The sequence below is a fragment of the Chelonoidis abingdonii genome, chromosome 1, assembly GCF_003597395.2.
Source record: "Chelonoidis abingdonii isolate Lonesome George chromosome 1, CheloAbing_2.0, whole genome shotgun sequence".
NCBI lineage: Eukaryota > Metazoa > Chordata > Testudines > Testudinidae > Chelonoidis > Chelonoidis abingdonii.
In genome coordinates this window covers 133,711,753-133,736,178 of record NC_133769.1, presented here as the reverse complement: position 1 = coordinate 133,736,178, position 24,426 = coordinate 133,711,753, and the positions used below count along the sequence as shown (strand labels likewise).

General features: G+C 41.5%; 1 protein-coding gene across 1 annotated transcript; it reads right to left on the bottom strand.

Moving 5' to 3' along the window:
• Positions 1-12,559: 12,559 nt before the first annotated feature.
• Positions 12,560-23,688, bottom strand: UPK2 (uroplakin 2). The gene is made up of 5 exons (XM_032778060.1): positions 23,607-23,688; positions 19,454-19,609; positions 17,473-17,710; positions 14,559-14,638; positions 12,560-12,801 (listed from the first exon to the last, which is right to left on the bottom strand). Exons 1-5 carry the CDS (start codon positions 23,686-23,688, stop codon positions 12,659-12,661), a joined length of 699 nt encoding a protein of 232 aa, XP_032633951.1. The 3' UTR covers positions 12,560-12,658.
• Positions 23,689-24,426: the final 738 nt, after the last annotated feature.

Genomic DNA, 24,426 nt, shown 5'->3' with positions numbered 1-24,426 from the left:
CCGGAGCAGTGAGTCTCGGAGCCTGCATCACTGACTTGGGCAGCATAGATATGCTCACTGAGGTTGGAGCGTAGGCTCTGAAAACTGATGAGGGGGGAGTGGCTCCAGCCAAAGTAGGAACCTCTACTATTTTTAGCTCCATAGCATGAGTCCCAAGAGCCTTAGTCAGTTGACCCAGATTCTGAGACTCATTGCTGCATTGTTCCACCTCTCCCCCCCACAGTGTAGACATACTCTCAGTATTACCCTACACTTCAAGTATTAAAAGCCTAGCTGGAGTAACATCCATGATTGATGAGAACCATGTATGATTCTGACAAGATAACTCAGTTCAAAATCCCATACAAGCCCTTCCCAAGACAGGGAATATCACCATACCACATGCTATAGCTCAAACTAAGTTATGGGCTTGATGCAGAAATTACTGGGTTTTATACAGGAGATCAAACTCGATCATAATGGTGCTTGTGGCTTTTCATTTTAACACTCAGTTAAGAATCCTTGAAAATATCCAAATTCCACAATTGTAATCAGAAGGTTCCTGCAGTCTGCAAGGAGAAATAGGCTTTTAAGTATTAACATCTTACTTGAGATTCACTGCGAAACTTTTGCCTAGGTTGAGCCTGTCTCTGTAAGTGGCAATGAACACACTAAACTGAATGAAATGTAAAGAGCTCCATAATATATATTTTTGTAGTGTAGTCTGTGAACTGTGCAGAATTACATTATGTTGCAATATGACCCACTTTTTTGGATTCTTGTTTTTAATAGGTGGCAGAAATAGAATTTGGTTTACTACATAGACCGAGTCCTGAATCGTTATCTTGGAGTGTACTGCATACTAATTAATTTGGGCTCCCTCTCCTGCAAAAAAGTCAACCTTCTAATAAAACTTTTCCAAAGTTTAAGATTTTGTTAAACTTGTACTTCAAGGGATTTGTAGCCCTTCCAACCCTTTCCCACACTCTTACCTGCCCCTCCGCATCCAGTGGATGTTAATGATGCAGATGGAAAAATAAAGAACAATCCTCTCATGTAATCAACTGGGGCTGAACATACTCCATGATGAGAAACTACAAATGCCTCAGGTAGTTTCACTTAGGTGTTATTCCTGTTTTTGCAAAAAGATAAGAGTAAAAAGCCAGACTAACAGGAATTTCTCACAATCATTTTCAGGCTCATTGGTCAGTTTCACTCACTACCTCTCCCTCTGCTTGCTAAAGCAAATACTTGTACAGCATGTACTGAGATAGCAGGACACAGCAAAACTCCTGTACAATTGCTTTCTATTATCGCTGAATTAAAGACTCTAAAATTGACCTGGTGTCTCAGAGGGACCAGAATAAATGACCTAAGAGATTAACAAAATTGCACAGAAAAAAAAACAAACTCGCAGATGCCTTCAAGTGGTCTCTTAAGATTGGGAGGTGATCTGTACTGCAGGTTTTACTATAAGAGATACATATATAATTACACACACAAAAGTACCTTGAAAGAACATTAAAGTTGCAAAGTCAAGAACTCAAAAGTTAGGAAATGCGCTAATTAAGGAAGCCTGTTCCCTCCTGCTCCAACTGCCTGCCCCAGGTCTCCTTGCCCAGCCAATCCTACTCCCCACTCCACTGGGATACTTAGTATTCTAGTCAGGTCCCTTTGAAGTCTCACTCCTTCCAGGACATCACTGTCCTTCAACAATATTAAGACCCAGGTAGTGACACAAAAAGTCTTCTGCCCTCCCAGAGTCTTCAATTCCAGTCTCTTCACCAAGTGACTGGAAGAGACAACAATAACTCATTCTACCCCTATAGGTTTGAAATATCAGTCTCTCTTCCAGTTCCCCTTTGTTCTATTGTCAAGGCACCATCCCCTCAGTCATTTCCCTCAAGTTCTGTCCAGGGCTTGGTCTGAGGGTGGACAAGCAGGGTACTCACACCTAACTTTTTTTTCCTTGCCGGGGGGCTTAGCCCCTTCAGGGGGGACAGCTGAAAATGTTTTTCACCCTAGCTAACAAATGGCTAGAGTTGCTCCTACTCTGCCTCTTTATGCACCCACCACTAAAGTTATTGCCAACTCCTGCAGCTTAGTCCTCCCCTCTCTTCAGCAACTCCACCCAGAAGAATTATTCTACCCAGCCTTTCCCCTAGCTTTTCTCCTCAGGAGAGGACAGATAGTCTTAGCCTCCTAGTATGCTGAATTTCTTCTTTTATGGCAACCACCCAACTCCTACCAGTTGGTTTTGATACCAAATTGAGCCTGACTCACCCTCTAGGTGCAACAAGGTGAGCTAATTGGGCTCCCAGCCTCCTGTTAACTTTTTATTGGGTTGTATGGTGTTTGTACACCCTATCATACCCTGACACAAAGACCATCCCCCTGCCAAATATCAAGTCCCTGCTCCAAAATACGGGGACCCTTGAACTGTTCAAACAAAAGGTTGCCAATTTTTTTTACATGGACAAAACAATGTATTTTTCCTAGACTTGTTCTCAGAAACAGCCAAACAGTTTTGCCTGAAATTAAGAAAAAAAAAATCAACCTGGTGCAGACACCTACCATGGAAAATGTCATCCAAAATGGTTAAAATTTGACAAAGTTATAAACAACTGAAAACAGGATCTGACAATGAGAAGTCTTAAATGGATCCTATAATGGGCAACATAATAATAGGTGGCACTATGCGTCCCATCTATACTCAGTTATTTTAAAAAGCAGCCCACAGAATGCAGACACAATAAAAATTCCAAGACTTGCTGCATGCTACTAGTTGAAATATTGTGTTGAGGTATGTCACCCAAGGCACAATTTCAGTGAAGCCAGAGTAAAGAATGCACAGTGTAAAATCAAGCTCAGAATGGGCTTGAACTACATTAAGCTTTGTGCGTATCCATTCAGAATGCTGCTGCAGAGATCACTTTCCTAGTCTGGTGGTTTGAGCATATCACCTTTCACGGGTTCCCCCTTCTCCATTGCATAAAACATAAGTTACTTGTCTTCACTTTCAAGGTTCTTCACATCCTATCTGTATCCTGTCTATCAATTCTCTTTCGCTACTGGGAGGTTGATTCCTTTCTTTAGTGAGTCTCCATGGCCCACTTGTTGAATTTTCAAATAAGCATGTTCATGCTGTCTCCCATGCTGCTCCTCATGCTTGGGAAGAGCTCCCCAAGCTACTTCATTTTTCTCCTTTGAATGCCTCCATAAAACTCTCCTTTGCCATGATGCCTACAAAAAGCTTTACAATGGTTAGGCTGCTGGTGTGCTATTGTGCTATTGTGCTGACTGCTATTGTCTCATTGTTTTCTTATGCTCCCGGATCAGTGTGTCTGTATCTGTCTGTTGTCTCTTATCTTATATAAAGATTGTAAACTCTTTGGGGCAGGGACTGTCTTTTTATTCTGCGTTTGTACAGCACCTAGCACAGCAGAGTCCTGGTCCACAACTGAGTCTATTAGATGCTGTGATGATAACAGTAATAATAATAGTAATAATCATCATCATAATGTGGGGGTTCAAGCTCAGTATGGTAGTGCATGGTGAATCTGAACCAGGATAACTTACCAAATTACAAGCTGAAATGTTATCAGTCAATTGTAAACTGATTTAAGTGGATCTGGGAGTTTGCTCTGATTTAACTAAACGTGTTTAAAAATTATTTTAGTTTAACTGGTGCTGGTTCTCCCACTAGTGTTCTACAGTGCCCTGGCAGCCTTACAAAATCTCCCAGAATGCACTGCTTCTGGAAGCTGAGCCAGGAATTGTGGATAGATGCCCAGAAAGCATTGTAACTGAAGTTATGTAGTACAGTTCTACTGTGAATGTGAAGCAAAACTTAAACTGGTTCAGCACAGTGGGTGTGGATGCACTGAAATATTTTTTCTTAAACTGGTTGTTACAAATGATTCAATTCTGTGGCATAGATAATGTCTTGGAAATAGTGATTTTAATATTCCACTTCCTGGGGCATGATCCACAGCTTCGGGAATGAGCTAGGCATGGGTAGTGCACCTGTAGCAAAAGGCAATGGCAATGTTATAAAAAGGGGAATAAATGACTTGAATGAACAACTGTCAGAGACAGGAATCTGGTTGCTTTCAGCAAGTCATATTTTTCAATGTGCTATTCTTCCACAAGTGTAGTTAGTGTGAATAATACAAAAGGAATCTCATTTATGTTTGTTCCCTCTGTTCTATAATGCAAGTAACAGATATTTTCTGAATGAGTTCCCTTCAAGATTTCAGTGCAACTGGTTATTGTTCTTTTCCAACAGCAATCCTCTATATGAGAGTATGTCAGGTAGTGAGACTGGGATTGAGCAGGACTGAGAATGACTGTCTTCATCTTCACATATGGAGTCCAGAGTGTTCCTCAGCAGCAGGGGAGCAGATTTTCTGACATCAGGAAAGGCAACATCAGGAGACTATAAGCTCTTTGGGGTTTTGTTCTGTGTTTGTAGAGCACCTAGCACAATGGGTTCCTGGTCCATGGCTAGGGCTCCTAGGAGCTACCACAATATACATAAATAAATAATAATAGTACGTGCATAAGTTGGCTGTGTTGGTTCAGTCATCTATGCCCTCTGTGTCTCAGCAGTTCTTATGCACTGTAACTAAGTGGAGAATTTCTCTTCATAGTAGAAGTCTGAAAAGGACATTGAGGTCAATGGTAATTGGGACGAATTGCAACATGGATTTTCTAAAGGTAGATCGTGCCAAACCAACCTGATCTCCTTCTTTGAGAAGGTGACGGATTACTTAGACAAAGGAAATGCGGTAGATCTAATTTTTTACTCGTCGATTTTCGTAAGGGCGTTTTGACACGGTTCCGACATGGGAAACTGTTTAAGTTAAATTTGAAAGATGGTGGACATGAAATGATGAAAGTTGTAAGGTGGATAAGGGAACTTGGTTAAAGGGAGACTGCCAGCGGGTCGTACTGAAGGGTGAACTGGTCCAGGGCTGGAAAGGATGTTACTAGTGGAGTCCCTCAAGGATCGGTTTTGGGGACTAATCTTTATTTAACCTTTTTTATTACTGACCTTGGCGCACAAGAGCGGGGAATGTGGCTAATAAAGTTTGGCGGATCGACACGAAGCTGGGGGTCATTCCTAACACAGAGAAGGACCGGGATACTAATATCAGGAAAGATCGTGGACCACCTTGTTAAACTGGAGTAATAGTAACTAGTATGAAAATAATAATAGTGAAAAGTGAAAGGTCATGCACTTAGGGAATTATAATAAGAATATTTAGATATAAGACATTGGGGACACATCAGTTGGAAGCAAACAGAGGAGGAAGAAGGATAAGGAGGTGTTAGTACCGTTATAAGGCGCTGGTGAAGACCCACCTGGAATATTGTGTGCAGTTCTGGTGTCCCATGTTTAAGAAAAGGATGAATTCAAACTGGAACAGGTTCAGAGACGGGCTACTAGGATGATCCAAGAGAATGGAAACCTGCCTTATGAAAGGAGACTCAAAGAGCTTGGCTTGTTTTAGCCTGGCCAAAAGAAGGCTCGGGGGGGGATATGCTTGCTTATATAAATATATCAGGGGATTAACGTTAGGGAGGGAGAGGAATTACTTTAAGCTTAGTACTAATGTAGGCACAAGGACAAAATGGGTACAAACTGGATATTAGGAAGTTTAGAACTTGAAATTAGACGAAAGGTTTCTAACCATTAGGGGAGTGAAGTTCTGGAACAGCCTTCCGAGGGAAGTAGTGGGGGGCAAAAGACTTATCTGGCTTAAGACTAAGCTGATAAGTATATGGAGGGGATGAATATGATGGGATAGTTTAATTTGGGCAATTGATCTTGGATTATCAGCAGATAAGTCTGCTCAATGGTCTGTGAGGGGATGTTGGATGGGATGGGATCTGAGTTACTTGCAGAGAATTCTTTCCTGGGGCTTGGCTGGTGAGTCCCTTGCCCACATGCTCAGGGTTTAGCTGATCGCATATTTGGGGTCGGAGAAGGAATTTTCCTGCAGCAGCAGATTTGGCAGGGGCGCCTGGAAGTTTTTCAGCCTTTCCTCTGGGCAGCCGTGGGGTTATAAAAGTGGATGGGTAGGGTTCTGTGGCCTGCTTTGTGCAGGAGGTCAGACTAGATGATGATATTGGTCCCTTCTGACCTATGAGTCTATGAGTCTAAAAGTTCTTTATAATTCTGAAAGCATTTTACACGTTGTTGGGGACTGTACCAGGCACCTGATGCACCAGTCTGTCCAGGGAGAAGATCCACAGGGAAAAGTATCATAAGTAATAATAGTAATCAGACAAAGACCTTTTGCATGATAATGTGTCATGTATATTACAATATGTTAATATGCATGGCAACTCTACTTTATTGTATTTATTAGCACGTCTACTCTGTACTGTATATAGTTCTGTTCCAGCGATACTGAGACCTCAATGGTTCAAGAGCCAAATTAGAGATCAACATTACCCAAAAGAGCTACAGTAGTGTGAATTTATTGTTTCATTTACTATAGGACTGTTCATATTTAAACAGTATGATGGGAAATCTTTAGTTTGTTATATAAATATTCTGACAGCAAATAAGTTAATAACTTAGTGTGAGTTGATAAGTTAATTGGTTAATAACATAGTAAAAGCATCCTTATTGGTTAATAATTAAATCACACAGTGTTTTAATATTGTGCTGCAAAGAGCTGCAGGAGACACATTAAAGAGTCACTTGTGGCTCATGAGCAACAGTCTGAGTATCGCTGTTCTATACTATAGTATTAATGTGGACTGGTGAATGCAAGATTTATTTTTGTGATAAAACAAGATGAGTACTTGGTTTCTGCTATATATAGGATGTATAGCTCATGTCAACAGAATAACAGTCAGGACTAGATTCTATTCCTTTATATACAGCTCAGTAGCATTTACTCTGCTAGCAGCCCCATTGAAATGAATGGGGCTAGTTGTGGAAAGAGATACTACTCATTAAGAGTAAGGGTCGTAGAATGCATCTCTCAGCTTGCATAACATATAACATACAGATGCTTTATTTAATGATTCACGTTGATAAAAACTGCCACGGTTTATGCACAAATTTATTTAAATTTGGAGAAAAAAACAAAACATCAAGGTCTCCATTGAAGTCCGTGGGAGTTTTATCACTGACTTCACTGGAGCTAGGATTTCAGTCATAATACTTTAAACCATTGAAAAGGAAACTCCAGAAGCTCGCATTAAAAATACTCCTGTTTACAATTCAAGTTCAAATAATTTGATCTTTGACTTTTCTTTCTGTGCATTGCTCAGATTTCTCTACACCAGGGGTCGGCAAAATCTGGCACGTGGCTTGTCAAGGTAAGCACCCTGGCGGGCTGGGCCAATTTGTTTACTTGCCGCATTGGCATGTTCCATCGACCGCGACTCCCACTGGCCACGGTTCGCCGTCCCAGGCCAATCAGGGTGGCAGTAAGCCGCAGCCAGCACATCCCTCGCCTGCACCACTTCCCGCAGCCCCCATTGGCCTGGGACAGTGAACTGCAGCCAGTGGAAGCCACGGTCGCCCGAACCTGCTGACGTGGCAGGTAAACAAACTAGCCCAGTCCACCAGTGTGCTTACCCTTGTGAGCCGCATGCCAGAGGTTGCCGACCCTTGCTCTACACCATCCAATCCTGCAGAATGTATCTTGAGAGGTGCTAAGCACCAGCACCACCCAATGACTTCATTAGCAACTGAAAGTGTTCTACACTTCTCTGGAGGAACTCATCATCACACCGGATCAGTCCCTTAATTAACAATATATGTACAGAATTAATATGTGATTTATTTAAAAATGCCCATAGTAAATAGTAAGTAGCTCAAGGCTGGAAATTAACAAGAAAGTAGGTCTCAACTGACAAAGCATTGTTTGGAGAAAGGCGTGCAAATACCACTGTTTATTGACACCTGGGAAATGCTACAAAGCTATCTCAATCATCTATCCTGAAGTTAGAATCAGCGGGACTGCTGTTCTCCTGGTTAAAACAAAGGGCATGATTCTTTGTTGCACTGCATCTAGAGCCAACATTTATACCAGTGCAAAGTTAGTGCAAAATTTGTGTAAAAAAACTCTACCATTTTGCTTTGGTAGCATTTTACTCTCACTTTGAACAGGTGGAAGTGACTACACAACATGCAGCACAAAGGAGAATAAGGTCTGCACTAGACAGCTGTACTGCTTTGACCATACAGGTATACTTAAAGGGGTACTACCTCCTCTCCGCACCCTCCATTGTGGATGCAATTATACCAGTCTAAAGGTGGTTTTTTACAAGTATAATGAATCCCATACAGGAAAGGGAATAATCTACATCAGTATAAGTCTCTTTTATACTTGTATCAGTGCATCCCCACTAGATATTGTATTGGTTAAAAAAAAAAATCACATCCTTAGCCAATGTAGTTATACAAGTATTTTTCTAAAAGTGTTTTTCTAAATGATCACAGTGATCCCTTCTGCCTTGGAATCTACAGGTGTAGACCAGGCCTCAGGCCCAAATGCATTTCAGTGAAATTTGCAGAATGGTCTAAAGCAGTGTTTCCCAAACTTGGGACGCCGATTGTGTAGGGAAAGCCCCTGGCAGGCCGGGCCAGTGTGTTTACCTGCCCCATCTACAGGTCCAGCCGATCGCGGCTCCCACTGTCTGTGGTTTGCTGCTCCATGCCAATGGGGGCTGCACGAAGCGGCAGCCAGTACATCCCTCGGCCCGCGCTGCTTCCAGCAGCTCCCATTGGCCTGGAGCAGTGATCCCCAGCCAGTGGGAGCCGCGATCGGCTGGACCTGCGGACGCAGCAGGTAAACAAACCGTCCCGGCCTACCAGGGGCTTTCCCTAAACAAGCAGCTGTCCCATGTTTGGGAAACACTGGACTAAAGGGATAACAACTCACTCTTGTCAAAATGTTTAACTATTTGATCTCTGCTTTTTTATCAGGTCACCCTTCTAGGAAAATAATCCAACTCTTAATTTTTTTATTCAGTTTTTTCGTTTCAACCCAGATTCAGTTGCATTGCAAAAACATCAGAACATACTCATGGAGGTCATTATTTTATAATACAGCATTCATATTTTTATTTGAAAGTTCAAGTAGTTCACATGTTCAAAACTCCTCTGGAAAAAAAAGCAAAGTGTTCGGAAGAGAGGAAGCAACCCCAAACCCTTTTTATTACATGAGATAGGTGGGAGGGGAGCTCAAATGTGTAATGAGTTTGAACATATAACAATTTAGCAGGACAGTACAATGTAGACAGGACCGGCGCTAGGGGTTTTAGCGTCCTAGGCGCACGGCAATTTCACCGCCCCGTGCGCTGATCCCGCGGCTCCGGTGGAGCTGCCGCAGTCCTGCCTGTGGGTGGTCCACCGGGGCCACACGATCAGCCAACCGTCCGCAGGCACGACTGTGGCAGTTCCACCAGAGCCGCGGACCAACGGACCCTCCGCAGGCATGACTGCGGCAGGTCAACCGGAGCCGCCTTCCGCCCCCTCCAGCAAAATGCCACCCACCAATAATCCTGGCGCCCTAGGCGATTGCCTAGGCCGCCTAAATGGAAACGCTGGCCCTGAATGTAGATTATGTGCATTCCATTAAGCCAAGGACTTGAATGCAATTTATGAAAATATGGTAAAGGATTGTAAACTATAACATCAATGGCACTGGACAACATTGTTAATTGATCATTGGTAGGAATTATTCCCCTAACAAATGAATAACTGCACCAGAGCAATTGCTGAACTCCCTCTGTTGATATATCACACTCTTGCTATTATGGATTTCATGAAATTCAGCAGCATCATGAAACTGCAGCTGAATTTCCACTGTTTTTATTGCTTTTAAATCATCATCACAGATTGTCATTTATTTCATTTTGACACAGTTATTATTTCATAAAAGTAATCACTGACAGTTACATTTATACTTAGTTGTAAGGCTTGAAGACTTGGTACCCAATGATACCAAACATAAAGGGCCTGATCTAGAACTCACTGAAGTTATATGGAAAGCTTCCTGTTGACTTCAATGGGCTTTGGATTCAGCCCAAAGAGCCAAATTCTGCTCACACTTACTCCTGTGCATTTCCATTGAAGTCAATGGGTTTGCATGGATTTGACCGAGAGAAGAATTTGGCCCAATGTATTTCTATCATTTCCCTCTCTCTCTCTTAGTTATAGGTTGTACTTTTATTTAATTATGTAGGGGTCTGCCATATTTGCATCTCCATTAAACTCAGACTCCATGTTCTCAATCTATTTTTTTTTAGTATTTTTTTTCTTTTGCCACATAATGATGATTGGGAACCTGTCCTCTGTAGCCTATAAAAGTGATGTTTGTTTATATTACATAAAAATGTAGTAGAAATGTACTAAAATGTAAGTGGAGAATACATTTTGGGGCCAAAGTTTAGATTTGACAATAGCGAGGGCGTGGTAAATTGTGGGTGAAGTGAAGAAAGAGAACTCATAGCCAAGTTAGCGATAACTTAGGACATAACCCAGGCCATGTTGTAAACGTGTTTGGTTCTAGCAAGAGTTTTGGACGTAATGTAAATGTTCTGGAAGGATGCTATCTATACTGACAGTTATTGGAATGGCATTTACACAGTTGTTAAAGATAATGTTAAATGTTTAATATTAAATAGCCAATGAGGGAGTAGAAGGTATTTTAATTAAGGTAGCAGAAATATAGATATGGTAAAAGATAGGCTTAATACTAATTAATTAAGGGTGTTGTAAATTATTTTTTAAAGAATAGCACATTAATTTTCGATTAGCATGCTCATCCACCATCAAGATACCATTAGAAAAATGATTATTTACCCATTCTCCTCATTCAGGGAATGGTCTCCCCTGGCTGCACCATTTCATTTTGGAATGTGAGTATAAAATGCAGTGCATGGTTATATCATACTTCCTGTTTGCTTTAACCATCTATTTTATTTTAAATTTCTATTTTAAATGAAGTCTTTAATTCTATCACCTAATGATGTCATTCACAGTCTTTGACTAAACTAAATTTATCTTTAACCACTCCAGAGGCTCAAACCTAAAGAATTTGATTTGGTTATTGGTATTATTATTTATATTGAAAATACTAATTGAAAATATTTACACCTCCGAGAGCTCACAGCTGGACCACTTCAGAGGTCTGAGTGCAGTTGCCAAAACATCAAAGCAAATTCTGTCAGCTGAGATGAGGCCTCTCAGCTCAAAGCAATAAAAGCTCTTTCAGCTCAGTTTTAGTGGTTACTTGACAAGTCTCATTAGCATAAATGAAAATTTTCAGAGTAGCCCTGGGCACAGACCCTTCGGGAGAATAACTGTTACTATGGATCAATATGCAAACCATGTAAACTCATCAGGACATCTACAATGCCATGGTAGGGCCTGATCCTGAGAGGTATTGGGTGTCACAACCAGGTCAAACCTAGCAGTTGGAGCCAGAGTCCAGTCACAAGACAGGAGTCAAGAGTCAGCTGGGTCAGGATACCAGAAGGTCAGAAGTAGAAGACAGACTGGGGGTCAGAACCACAAGTCAGGAACCAGAGTCAAGATGGGTCAGGATACCAGGAGGTCAGAGGCAGGAAACAAACTCCAGAACCACACGGTCCAGAACCACAAGTCAGATGCCAAGAAATCAAGGACATGGAGCCACGAGGCACACAGTCCCAAGCAGAGTGAAGCCCAGTTGTTCAGACAGCTTACTGTTCCTGCTGCCGGCTTAAGTAGGGCGAGTGGGCCAGTCAGCTGCTTCAGGGCTCTGCCAAATGGACCTCAGGGCAGAGCCTAACCCTGGGGCTGGGCTTCATGGGTCCCAGGTAAGCCATTGTCAGCAGACTGCCAGGTGGCAGGTTGGAGTGTGGTTGTTCCCATGGCCTCTGAAGACCTAGGTTTGAACCGTGTGGGTCATGACACCAGGGACCTGCAGCTCTCATTGATGTCAGTTAGAAGCTTGTGGATTTGGGTTAATGGAAGTTATAGCTGCTCAACATCTCTAAGGATCAGGCATCTAAAATCAACTCCTATACCAATTAGCACAATGCACCATTCATCCTCTCCAACCAACGTGAAATGTCAGACTCAAAGATGGTGGCCTCTGATTCATGAGTGTAAATAGAAATTCACTATACACAATGAGCCATAGCCCTCAGTGCACCCATAATCAACCATTGCACACCATACAACCACTAACACAGCAGATATGTTAAGACACTGAGATATAAAGCCTGCCCAAGCACCCTTAGAAATGTTGCTCCTAGAATTAAAACTCATGCACTGTGGCACACGATATACAACTCCCTAGCTGCATGTCTCAGGTTAATGACGATGGATTTTTGTTTATGGCACCAAAGTATCTTAGCTAGAGAAAGGCCCAAGCCAACTTAGAACCAAACATCAGGGTTGTTTAGACCTAGACTTTTGGTTTGGGTCCAACTCTAATGTTAACTCTTGATATAAAAATTGTCACATTGTAAATCAGGCTATATATAGTTTTCATTTGATACATTATATATCATCAGTTCTGATTTATACTATTTCTAATTCTTAATGTTTCCTCTTTAATGCAGCACTCATTATTGTAGATATTCTTGATTCCCGTAAAACAGTTCATTCAGATCGGTAGTCATTTTTGTTCTGGAAGGCAATCTTGGCTTGCCTGATTTATGATTTTTTTCCTCCAAGAGCTGCTGCCACAATTAAGCCAACCACCAGCACGAACATACTAACAGAAAGCAGTACCGTGATCACTATCATTCCTCCGGCCCGCCCTAAGAATGATCCATCATATGCCGTGAAGGTTGTCACTAAAATATAAAGACAAAATATTTAGGGAGTTAAAGCCATCGGGGTAGATTTTCAAACCGAAGTTTCCCTTTTGCACCCTGATGTGAGGGTGTAAGTTGTATTATTTAGTAGGGCTGTCATCGCAGTTAACAAAATAAAGTAAAACTTTAGAGCCTACAAGTCCACTCAGTCCTACTTCTTGTTCAACCAGTCACTAAGACAAACATGTTTGTTTACATTTACAGGAGATAATGCTGCCTGCTTCTTATTTACATCACCTGAAAGTGAGAACAGGTATTCTCATGTCACTCTTGTAGCCAGTGTTGCAAGATATTTACATGCCAGATATACTAAACATTTGTATGACCCTTCATGCTTTGATTTGTAGGCTCTAAAGATTTACATTGTTTTGTTTTTGAGGGCAGTTACATAAAAAAAAAAGTCTACATTTGTAAGTTGAACTTTCACGATAAAGAGATTGCACTACAGTACTAGTATGAGGTGAATTGAAAAATGCTATTTCTTTTGTTTATCGTTTTTACAATGTAAATATTTGTAATAAAAATAATATAAAGTGAGCACTGTACACGTGGTATTGTGTTGTAACTGATATCAGTATATTTGAAAATGTTGGAAAACATCCAAAAATATTTATAATAAATTCTATTATCATTTAACAGTGCAATTAAAAGTGCAATTAATCACAACTTTTTTTTAAATCTTGTGATTAATTGCAATATTTTTAATTGTTTGATATCTCTACTATTTAGACATCTAAGCATGTGGTTTATAGGTGCATTCAGATACTTAGGCCTTGTTTACACACAAACTAGCAGTTTGTCTAAAGGTATATGTACACTGCAATCATAGTTGTGATTGCAGGACAGTCTGACATACCGACATTAGCTTTAATCTAGATAGTGCAGCTAAAATAGCAGTGAAGACGTGACGGTACAGAGTTCAGCAAAGGCTGGCAATGCAAGTATGTGCCCAGGGTCCCTGGCATGCCCGCACTGCCATGCTGCCACTTATTCCCTGCTATTTTTAGCTGTACTAGCTCCATCAAAGCTAGCACAGATATCCCAGCCCATGCTGCAATTGCACCTCTCATTTCAGTGTAGTGGTATCCTAAACATTTTTTTTTTAAGATCCATAATTGAACTGGTGCAGTCTCCAGGCGGAATCTCTCAAATAAATTTTAAAATGGCTTATGTCAATTCAGCTTAATTCAGCAATGAATCCATTTATGCTAATTCAACAGAAGTCAGGTATAAATCAATTTAAAAGTGCCCTCGCCGAGCTTTTGCACTGGTTTAATTTAATCAGTTTTTAAACCAGATTAGTTAAATCCATGCAATTTTATGTGAAGACAAGGCATTAGATGTCTAACCTAGTGCAGGAAGTAGTTGGTTACTTATTTTTAAATCTCAAACAGATTAATTATTAGTTGTTGTTATTATTTAACCCTTATACTGTAGGGATGAATCAGGCTAAATGAAACCACAGGCCTGTTTCTCACATGCCTTCCACCTTTTTGTAGCCTTTTACACCTGCGTAAATTAACTGATTAACTGCAAAGTGGATACAAAATACGTCTGGTGTAAACGATAATCCAGTCCCAAGTTTCTGCACAGTGCTATGAACTGGACAGAGAAAGGCTAGTGTTTACCTTTAGCAGAGCCGCTTATTATTATTGTAACGATGATTTTATGACTCAGAATGACAGGAGCTTAATGAGAAGAACTTAAGTGACTTTTTCACTATGTTAGGGACTCACCATTGTTTGTTTGTATGGCATCTGACCAGCCTGTGTGAGCTCTTATTACTGCATTTTCATCCAAAATAAAGAAATTTACCCTTAAATAAGCAAAGAGGGAGGGAAAAAGTTAGACATTCTCTTAAGCAGGATCATACAAAATACCACTGTATGTCTAGTTCAGTTGTTAGCTCTGGATTGTTTTTAACCTAGGATAATATTGTCCATCATAAACAATAGCAAACTTTTTTTTATGATGGAAAATTGCTGTCATAGCCTGTTCTCTGTCTTCATAAAGAAGGACCTCCTGACTCCCATCCCACCATTACTTGAAATGGTTCCTTACTAAGATGGACCCATGTCTAAAATGTTGAATTGGCATTCAGCTCTAAAGCTCACCTATATTTGGCGGGAGTGTTTTGGGACCTAGTGTTTTGGTTTGGGTCTGTCACTGTTTCTTACTCACCTAAGAAACTATCCACATGTTTCAAAACTCTGCATGGATTCGCTCCTCCCTTCCTCTTTGACTTCATATCCACCCATACTCTTCTTTCTCCACATTTCATTCTTAATTCATCCATGTAAGTGGAATTCTTTCTTTTATCTCTCTTTGAGTCACTTTATGGGCCTCATTCAAAGCCCATTGAAATCACTGGAAAGACATCCTTTGAACTTGGTAAGCTTTAGACCAGGCCCTCATTCTCCACCTATAACTTTTCTTTTTGTCTGAGTTTACAGTTATGAACTATCACTTATGGTATTTGATAATAAGGAAGCTTTCTAAAGATAATGCGTTGCATTACTTAGAGCATGTTGATTTTCAGAAGAAGGTGCAATGAGAAAAATAGAAAAACAGTGCATGCATCCATTGCATCTACACAAGCTGGCATTGTACACTCAGATGCTCATATGTGCTTGCAAAATGGGATTCTGCCTCCTCAATTCTTAAGACTATCTCTACATGGTACTTTTGTTGGTAAAACTTTTTGTCAGTCAGGAGTGTGGAAAAAACACACCTCTGACCAACAAAAGTTTTATCAAGAAAAGTGCCAGTATGGACAGCGCTTTGTCGGCAGGTGATGCTCTCCCGTCGACAGTTACCACCCCTCATTGGAGGTGGTTTTATTTTGTTTTGTTTCTCCTGCCAACAAAGAGTGGCATACCTTATAGTAGAGATACTTAGCAGGAGTGGCACAAGGGTTTCTGGCGCCCTAGGCAGAATTTGGGGGGGTGGCATTTTGTGCGCTCCCCACAGGGCGCGTGGGAGCTTCCAGTTTTGCTCCCATCGCGCCGCCGAAGGACCCTCCGCCGAAATGCCACAGGCTACAGCGGCAGCCATTGAGCTGCTCAATTGCCTGCCGCTGTTTTCCGCGGCACGTTGGCAGAAGGTCCTTCTTCGGTGGCACAATGGGAGCAGAACAGGAAGCTCCCGTGCGACCCGTGGGGAGCGCACAAAATGCCGCCCCCCAAATCCTGGCGCCCTAGGCAACCGCCTAGGGTTGCCTAATGGAAGCGTCGGCCCTGAGCCTTAGTTGTCCTAGCCTCAGCATAAGTTAGAATAGGTGTGGGGCTGCTGTAACTTGTAACAGTTGGCTGTGAACTCTAAGACTTATCTATAGCGTGTGGCAATGTGAACTAGAGGGGTGTGATTTCTGAAGTGCACCAATCTGTTGTGCACTAACTGGCCTGTGTAGACCATGCTGATGTGCAGTAAATGCTCCTCAGTGCACATTATCGTAAATCTGCTTTAAACAGCACTTAATTAATGTGCACAAGGGAACTTAGTTAACACCAGCAAGGTCTACATGAGCCAATTAGACCACAACACCCTGATGCACGTTAGAAATCACACCCCTCTACCGTGCATTGCTGCACTGTGTAGACAAGCTATAAGGAACCATACCCACCTGTGAATTGGAAGAGCCCATTCAATTCCCTAGCACACCTTTTAGTCTGTAGTGGGGATTGGTTGGCATGGGAGCCAGGTCTGCCAGCCTTATGCCAGCTCTGAACCCATACCCCACTACCTACCAGTGGAATTCTCAACTAGAGCTAGATAAAAAGTGGTTTTCCCATCCTCCAAAAAATGTTGAGATTTTGAAAAATGTGCCCATCCCAAATCAGAGCAAAAAGTCAAAATCTCAAAATTTTAATATTTCTAAATGTACTATGATTAGCTTAAATTTAGAAACAAAATGTGGTTTCAAACCAGAAAACTGAGTTTTTTGCTTAGAAAATCTCAAAACAGGACATTTTAACAATTTCAAAACTTTTTTCAACATTTTTTCCAGTTCAGAAATTTGTCAAAACTGATTCTTCCCTATGAAAAGTTTCAGTTTTGACAAGTCAACAGTTTTCAATGAAAAAACATTCTGTCCTCAAATTCCTAACCAGCTCTAGTCTCAACCCAGCAGCTCTGGCCAGATTCTGAATACTTTGCAAAAGGGCTGGAACCAGAGGGGAGAATTTGTCCTGTGTACATAAGAGCTCATTTTTGAATGCATATGTATGTTTTTTAAGAGAGCCCTCATTTTGACTTCCCGGGAGTATCTGAGTCCTAAGGTAGTTGTGGAGCCTGAAAGGTTCATCTCTAAAACCTTTGTGTTTGGTTTCAGTGGGTGTCTAAACAAAATGTATTAAACACTAGGGACCATGAATCAGAAGTAAGTCAGTTGCATTGTTTTAGAGTGTACCTCTCCTGAATTATAGTGGAAATGACCACACAGGGCAGGAAACAATTCCTAAACAACTCTGAGCCTAGCATGTTTTAAAAAACAAAAACAAATATTTAACCCTTTTTATATTTGCTAGAGAAAGGAAACCCTCTCATGCTTTCATGTTGCCAGCATCACCTTGTGTAAGAGCACTGACTTCTCAAAGTCTAATATTTTAGCCCTACTGAATGCACTTTCATTTCAGTTGGCACATATGGTACCTGTAAATCGACGATGGCTGAAGGGCTCGATTGCAGAAGGGGCCTTTAGCTTTTTCACAGACTTCTACCCCAACCTGGTAGCCTACGACTGTGGTCAGCTTGTAGTTTCCATCATCAATGTCCATACTCACAAGATCCCTGGCTATTCTACATGAGACACTCTTGAATTCTCCCGCAAAGTAAACTTGGGCAGTTGAGGAAGAGTGGAGGGATTTGATCTGATTGGTGTCTGTCACAGCTTGAAAAAGGATAGCATAAAAACTTCACATTAATTATATGAACAATCAATGCAGCAAGACCATAACCTATTACCGACACTGTGGTTTGAAGATGTTATCTAAGGGCTCAAGCATCCCATACAGGGGAGTAAGGAACCATAAGGTGCCCCTTTCTCCCCCGTGTATGGGCAATATGGGTTGTAATGTGTGGGAGAAGTAGCCACCCTGGGGGTGTTAGTCCCTAGCCAGTGCAGATAGGCGAGGAGTGGATAGAGCATTGACACAGGATGAGCTGACACAGAGGAGGGGAAGTAGGTTACAGGAAAAGGTTGGCACAGCTTGCATCCTTCATGGAGCAAGTGAGAAATAGGATCTGAACTGGGACTGAGTCATAATTCAGTCCCTGTTCTTTACTCCTCGGCTAAAACAAATATGTCCCGCCCCTTTCCCAGGGACAGATTGCAAGGTGCCAACCTAGTCCTCATTGTCTGTATTAATGAGGGAAGAAAGAATAGTGTGAAAATAGAACTGGACTTTGAAAATGATTTTCTCTCCCAAATTTGTAGTGTGCACATAACTCACAGGCCACAACCATGGTGCCTCAACTAAGCAACAATGTGACTAGCCACGGGCCACAGTAGTATATGGACTGAGCAGTGTGGGTATCTGTAGGGCATGGATTGGATACCATGTCTACTTGCAGGAAGAGCTGGTTGAAAAACAGAAAAAACTTTACTGGAAATTCTCTTTGAAAAATGTTTCCACCTTTCTTACAGGTAAAAGCTTTAAACCAAAAATTTCTGACTAGCTGTTCCTGAAGGCCACAGCCATGTTGCAGGGAATGAGAAGCCTCCAGGATAATTATAGGGCACAGATGTGATGCCTGTGTCCTGGCCTTACAGAGCCACTAACAATGCCCACAACCCATGCAGCATGAGTGGGAATATGAATAGGGGAGCAAGAAAAGCCCCCGCAAAAAGGAGCAAGAATTTATTTTTTAAAAATGGAAAAAAGCAGATGAAAAGGAGAAGAAAGAATGGAGACAGAAGAGAGGATATGTCAGAGAGGGAGAACAGCCAGAAAAAAAGATGCTGCACATGTGTCAGAGCATGGCACAAGGATACAGGTGGAGGTGACTATTGGCCAGTGCATCACAAAGGAGGGTGGTGCACTCAAAAATAACTGGGAACCACTGCTTTAGGGCCTCAGCACCATTAAGTGACTAGCATTGTCTACTGCATGATGCCACAAACTTACTACACAATGATCACACACTATGGTGACCCTGGCACTGAACATTATATAGCCTGGATTTCACTCATAAATTCAATAGTGAAATCCAGTCAGGATTACTACTAGTAGTTACTTGAAGTCATTGCTATCTGAAGGCAGTGGACTGTGTGACATGACCTGCTGGTATCAGTTAAGTTGCTGCTGGACAGGTGGCTATATAAAAAAAGTATCTAACCGTAGTTGTCCACCTTCTTGACAGTCCCATTAAAGGGCAAGCATTGATGGGCATGGAGATCAACCTGCCCTATCTCACATAGAAATGGTCCTTCTAAGTCATGGTTGAGTCACATCAGTGAGGGATTGTGAGGAAGCTTGCACTGTTATTTCTCATACTCTGCCTGATCTTCTGTGGATGTCTAGAGGACTTTGGCCTTTGAGGGTGTCAATCTGTCATGGTTTATAACCAATAAAATAATGACAAGTTAAAAGAATCGACACATCGAAAGAGAAAAATCAAGAATACACCATACCTGGCATAGCAACTTTATCACCAACAGCTGCTACTGCTGGTCTAATCGTGGTGGGTGTGAATTGAGAGGAAGAAATACACTTAGGAATATTAACAATGAAAGACGAACTCATTCTTGCTGCTAAAATCACGCTTGCATTTGGAAAGAAATCTAGTGCTGAAAATGAAAAAAAAGATAATGTTAGAGCAAATTTGTCTCCATGTAAATATAAGATGACCAGGACATTTAGCTAATGGATATTGATATATTTATTAGAGCTGATGGGGAAATAAGTTTTTCCCATCATGAAAAATTTCTGAAGACACACAAAATTTTTTTTTTTCATTTTCATTGACATTTTTCATGATTTGGGGGTTTTTTCGATGAAAACCAAAATTGTTCAACAAAATGGAAACATTTTCACAAGAACTTTCTTTTAGTTGAAAAGCCATTTTCCACTATAAAAATGTTCTGATAGACAATTTTGGACAAGCTTTGCTATTTATCTTGTGCTTTTTTTTTTTTTAAATGTTATAGACACTCAAGGAACAGATCAAATGTTTAGGAGAGAATCTTAGTTATCTTAATTAGGTGAATGTACCTATGAAGAGCTTGGGAGACAGGAGATGCGCTGCAGCGTCACAGCTGCATCATTGCAGCTGCACCACTGCACCACTATACGTGTTGACATGCTTTGAATCTAAAACTTAACTTTTGTTTAAATAGCCAGATATGTAAATTCTTTAAGTAAATCTTTTAATTAAAATGGGTTTTGCCCAGATTGTAGTAATTTCCTACAATGCTAGTGCAAACCAGAAAGTGAAACTGACTAGAAAGGGACTACAAAGAAAAATGAATGGTCTAGTCTAATTTCACTCTCCAAGATGTGTGAAGTGCAAAGTATAAACAGACAGACTAACTAATGGAAAGTAAATTAGATTTTTTTAGACTTAGATTTTCTGCTGATCACTACAGTGATGCCACTGGAACTATCCGATATGAGTCTCCAGTTCAGCAAGGATGTGTATAAGGATGTGCTAAGCACAGATCTCTAAGAGAAGGGAAGGGCCCCGTTGGGGGGAGGTGTCTGTATGCATATGATGGGGAGCTCTGTATTCTCTTGGCAGACATTAGAGGGGATGGGAATGGTTGCTGGGGTCCTTGGCACTACACCACCCCACCGGCCTTTTGACTGGGGTGATGGGGAGATTTGAGGGGGAGGGATAGCTCAGTCATTTGCGCATTGGCCTGCTAAATCCAGGGTTGTGAGTTCAGTCCTTGAGGGGGTCATTATAGGGATCTGGGGCAAAAATCTGTCTGGAGGTTGGTCCTGCTTTGAGCAGGGAGTTGGATTAGATGACCTCCTGAGGTCCCTTCCAACCCTGATATTCTATGATGTTTATAACTTTAAGCATGAGAACTCCCATTGACTTCAGTGAGACTATTCATATGCTTAAAGCTAGACACATGCTTAAGTACATTGCTGAACTGGGGCCTAAAACTAATGTAACAGAGTGGTGAATCAGGCCCTTTAATATTCTCTAATGCAGCGGTTCTCAACCCTTTTCTCTCTGAAGCCCCCCACAACATGCTATAAAAACTCCAAGGCCCCCCTGTGCCACAATAACTGCTTTTCTGCATATAAAAGTCAGGGCTGGCATTAGGGGGTAGAAAGCAGGGCAATCACCTGAGGTCCCACACCACAGGGGCCCCTGCAAAGCTAAGTTGCTCAGGCTTCAGCTCTGAGTGGTGGGGCTCAGGGCCCCACACTTCAGCCCCATGCAATGGGGCTTCAGCTTTCTGTCCTGGGCCCCAGCAAATCTAACGCCAGCCATGCTTGCCGGCCCCCCTGAAATCTTCTTGCAGCCCCCGAGGGGTTCTCAGACCGCTAGCTGAGAATGCTCTAATGTACTGTTAGTAATGACTGGGGGGTTTTTTACATGTGACTTTTAACCTGACAGTATTCCCCTGAGTCACCTCTGAGATAAAGCCCTCCGGCTCTCTTGTGATTGCTGGAAGACCAGGTACAGCATTTCAGTCAGCCTGGATACCAATGTAACGTGAGCCAGTTCATTGTGCTCTCTACATGGTCTCTGGCCATTTGTCCTAATGCTAATTCTTTTTCTTTTTGCATTCTCATGTACTGATTTCAGTTGTATGCAGTGTAGCTCTAGCCCTGTGGGTCCCAGGATATTAGGGAGACAAGGTGAGTGAGGTAGTATCTTTTATTGGCCCAGTTTCTGTTGGTGAGAGAGACTTGCTTTTGAGCTACACAGAGCTCTTCTTCAGGTCCAGGAAAGGAACTCTCAGCGTCCATTCCGCCTTGCATTTTATTACGACCCTGGGAGTCTCTTTCCCCAGACCTGAAGAAGAGCTCTGGGTAGCTCGACAGCCTCTCTCTCTCACCAACAGAAGTTGGTCCAATAAAAGCAATTACCTCACCCATCTACCTTGCCTCTCTGATTTCAATTTTGTTTATTTTGTTATGCTGAAGACCCTGATCTTTCAGTCCTTAGGGAAAACGCCCATGGAATTTTTCTTGTTTGAGGACTGTGGAGCTGGAGCCAAAGGGCTGGACTCAGCTCTGAATAGAAACCCAGAGCAACTTGATTGGCTTGAACAGTCTTACTTTGGGTTTACACTGGTATCACAGAGAGCAGAATCTGGCCCAAAATGTAAAAATAAATAGTGCCATTAATGAATTACTAACAGTAGATTATATTCTAATACCTCCTTTCATTCAGAAAGAATCAGAGTTTTAAAGAATCTACCTATCACTCATCAAAGACCTGATCCAACTCCTGTTAAAATCAGTGGAAAGACTCTCATTGTCTTCAGGCAGTATTGGTTTGGGCACTAAATGAACACATTATTATACACATAATGAAATATGCTGTGAGCTTCATTTTCAGAGGCACTGAGCACCTGTACCTCCAATGACTGCTGAAAATCAGCCTCTATATGGAAACTGAATTCGGGGTGAAGAAAAGGGTCAAGAATAGGTGTGTTTGACCTTAAAAATGTCACATTCCTATAAAGACTAATAGGATCTCTATCTGCACTACTTGTACTCTAAATTAGGGTGACCAGCTGCCCTGTTCTTAAAGGGACAGTCCCATTTTTGGGACTTTTTCTTATATAGGAGCTTATTACCTCCCATCCCTTGTCCTGTTTTTTCACAGTTGCTATCTGGTAACCCTAACTCTAATGATAACTAAAATGCACATATAGATAAATGAAGTGACCTTACACATTTATCCTGTGCATGTGCACTATTTATCTTCCTTTGACTAACACAGTGCAGAACATTACCAACAACTTTCCTGCCTTTAGTATTCTATCATCCTTTGGAAACTGGTTTGGGAGCATTCTGATCGGCGTGACAGATACTGCTGAATTACAAGATTGTTATAATGTATATGTTTGTTGCAGTATCTCAGGGACATTTTTCTTTCCTCTTAAAAACTACACCAGGAGAAAGGAGATCATACATTCTGGTACTTTCCTAATACCATTTTTTATTTTGGCTTCCATCTAGATAGTTTCTTTTTGCCTATTCATGTAGCATGAAGTTTTAATTTTTTTCTTTGTTCTGTACACATATAAATATCAGATTTAAAGGACAAAATTCTTCTCTCAGTTATACCTGTGTAAATCTAGAGTGATTTGATTTATTATTAACTTTATTATTATTACCTATTCTTATTGTTTTATATAGTGCCGTGTGCATGCATGGAGCTGTACATATCGGTAATTTTTTTAAGGAAAATGTATAATTTCTTGCCCACACAATGTCAGTGGAAGTTGAAGTCCATGGAGATACTTCAGACCTACACTGGTATAAATGATGGCAGAATTTGGCCTGAAATGGTTTAAAATTCTATATCAAATAGAATTAGGTTTTACAATCAAGGATTCATGTGGGAAATACGTATATCTTCTAATAAATAATTTATTTGCCTGTAAAACTCCTTATATGTTTGGCTCTACATAAATAATAATACCAACATCTGAAATAAAACTAAATATTGCTATATTGTTTCCTGTTCAGCTAAACCTGGGTTGCGCTGTTACAGCATCAATTCAGCTGAGCGTTACTAAACATAAATACATTAACTCAAAGCATAAAATCCAATGTAGCTTGCTGCTACTGAAACAGAAAAGTGGTACTTACAGATTTTGTCTAAACTGGACAGTTGAACAGCCCATCCTATTCCAAGGCAGCCAGCAAAGCAAATCAGCTGAATTAGTTTCATTGCTGTAAGTCTAGCTTGGTGGACAACTGAGAAGTAAGTTTCTTGGTCTGTAGATTTTCTGCCTTGGAAAAGTGGGAGGGATCTGCATTCATTAAACAGGTGCATAGAAGCGGGATGGGAGAAAAGGAAGAGAAGAGACAAGGGAGATGCATGTACTAGATAAAGCTGCAATTCTTGTCACATAGTGAGGCAGCAACATGGGTGTAAAGGTAATGGGAACTTTAAGGACTTGATCCAGTAAAGGGCTTAGAAATAGGGGCATAAGTCCTTTCTTGGATCTGGGCCTAAATGCTCAAGAGAGCAGTGAGAGGACTTCTGCCCATTGGCGATGACCAACCTGCTCAGAGAGCTTTGCATGAGAAATAATTTCTAAATGACATTCAGCTAACAGATCCTTCTTCTTCGAGTGCTTGCTCATATTCATTCCAAGTAGGTGTGCGCGCGCCACGTGCACGTTCGTCGGAAGAATTTTCCCCTAGCAACACCCGGCGGGTCGGCAGGCGCCCCCTGGCGTGGCGCCTTTGCGGCACCGTATATATGCCCCTGCCGACCCGGCCGCTCCTCAGTTCCTTCTTACCGCCCGTGTCGGTCGTTGGAACGTGGAGTGCGGCTTAGCTGACCTCCACATCCCTAGCGTTTCACCCGTTCTACATAGTTCTTAGTTAGTTAGTGTTGTTTGGTAGTTGTTAATAGTTAATAGTTATAAGTATAGTTGTTAAACGTAGTTGTATATAGTTA

Bases quoted from the DNA above. Each gene is read 5' to 3' on its own strand.
- UPK2 (XM_032778060.1), bottom strand. From the start codon at position 23,688: ATGAAACTAATTCAGCTGATTTGCTTTGCTGGCTGCCTTGGAATAGGA. The intron at 14,639-17,472 runs GTACCATATGTG...TGCTTATTTAAG, and splicing joins CAGCCATCGTCGATTTACAG to GGTAAATTTCTTTATTTTGG. The intron at 12,802-14,558 runs GTGAGTCCCTAA...TTTATATTTTAG, and splicing joins TGCCATACAAACAAACAATG to TGACAACCTTCACGGCATAT.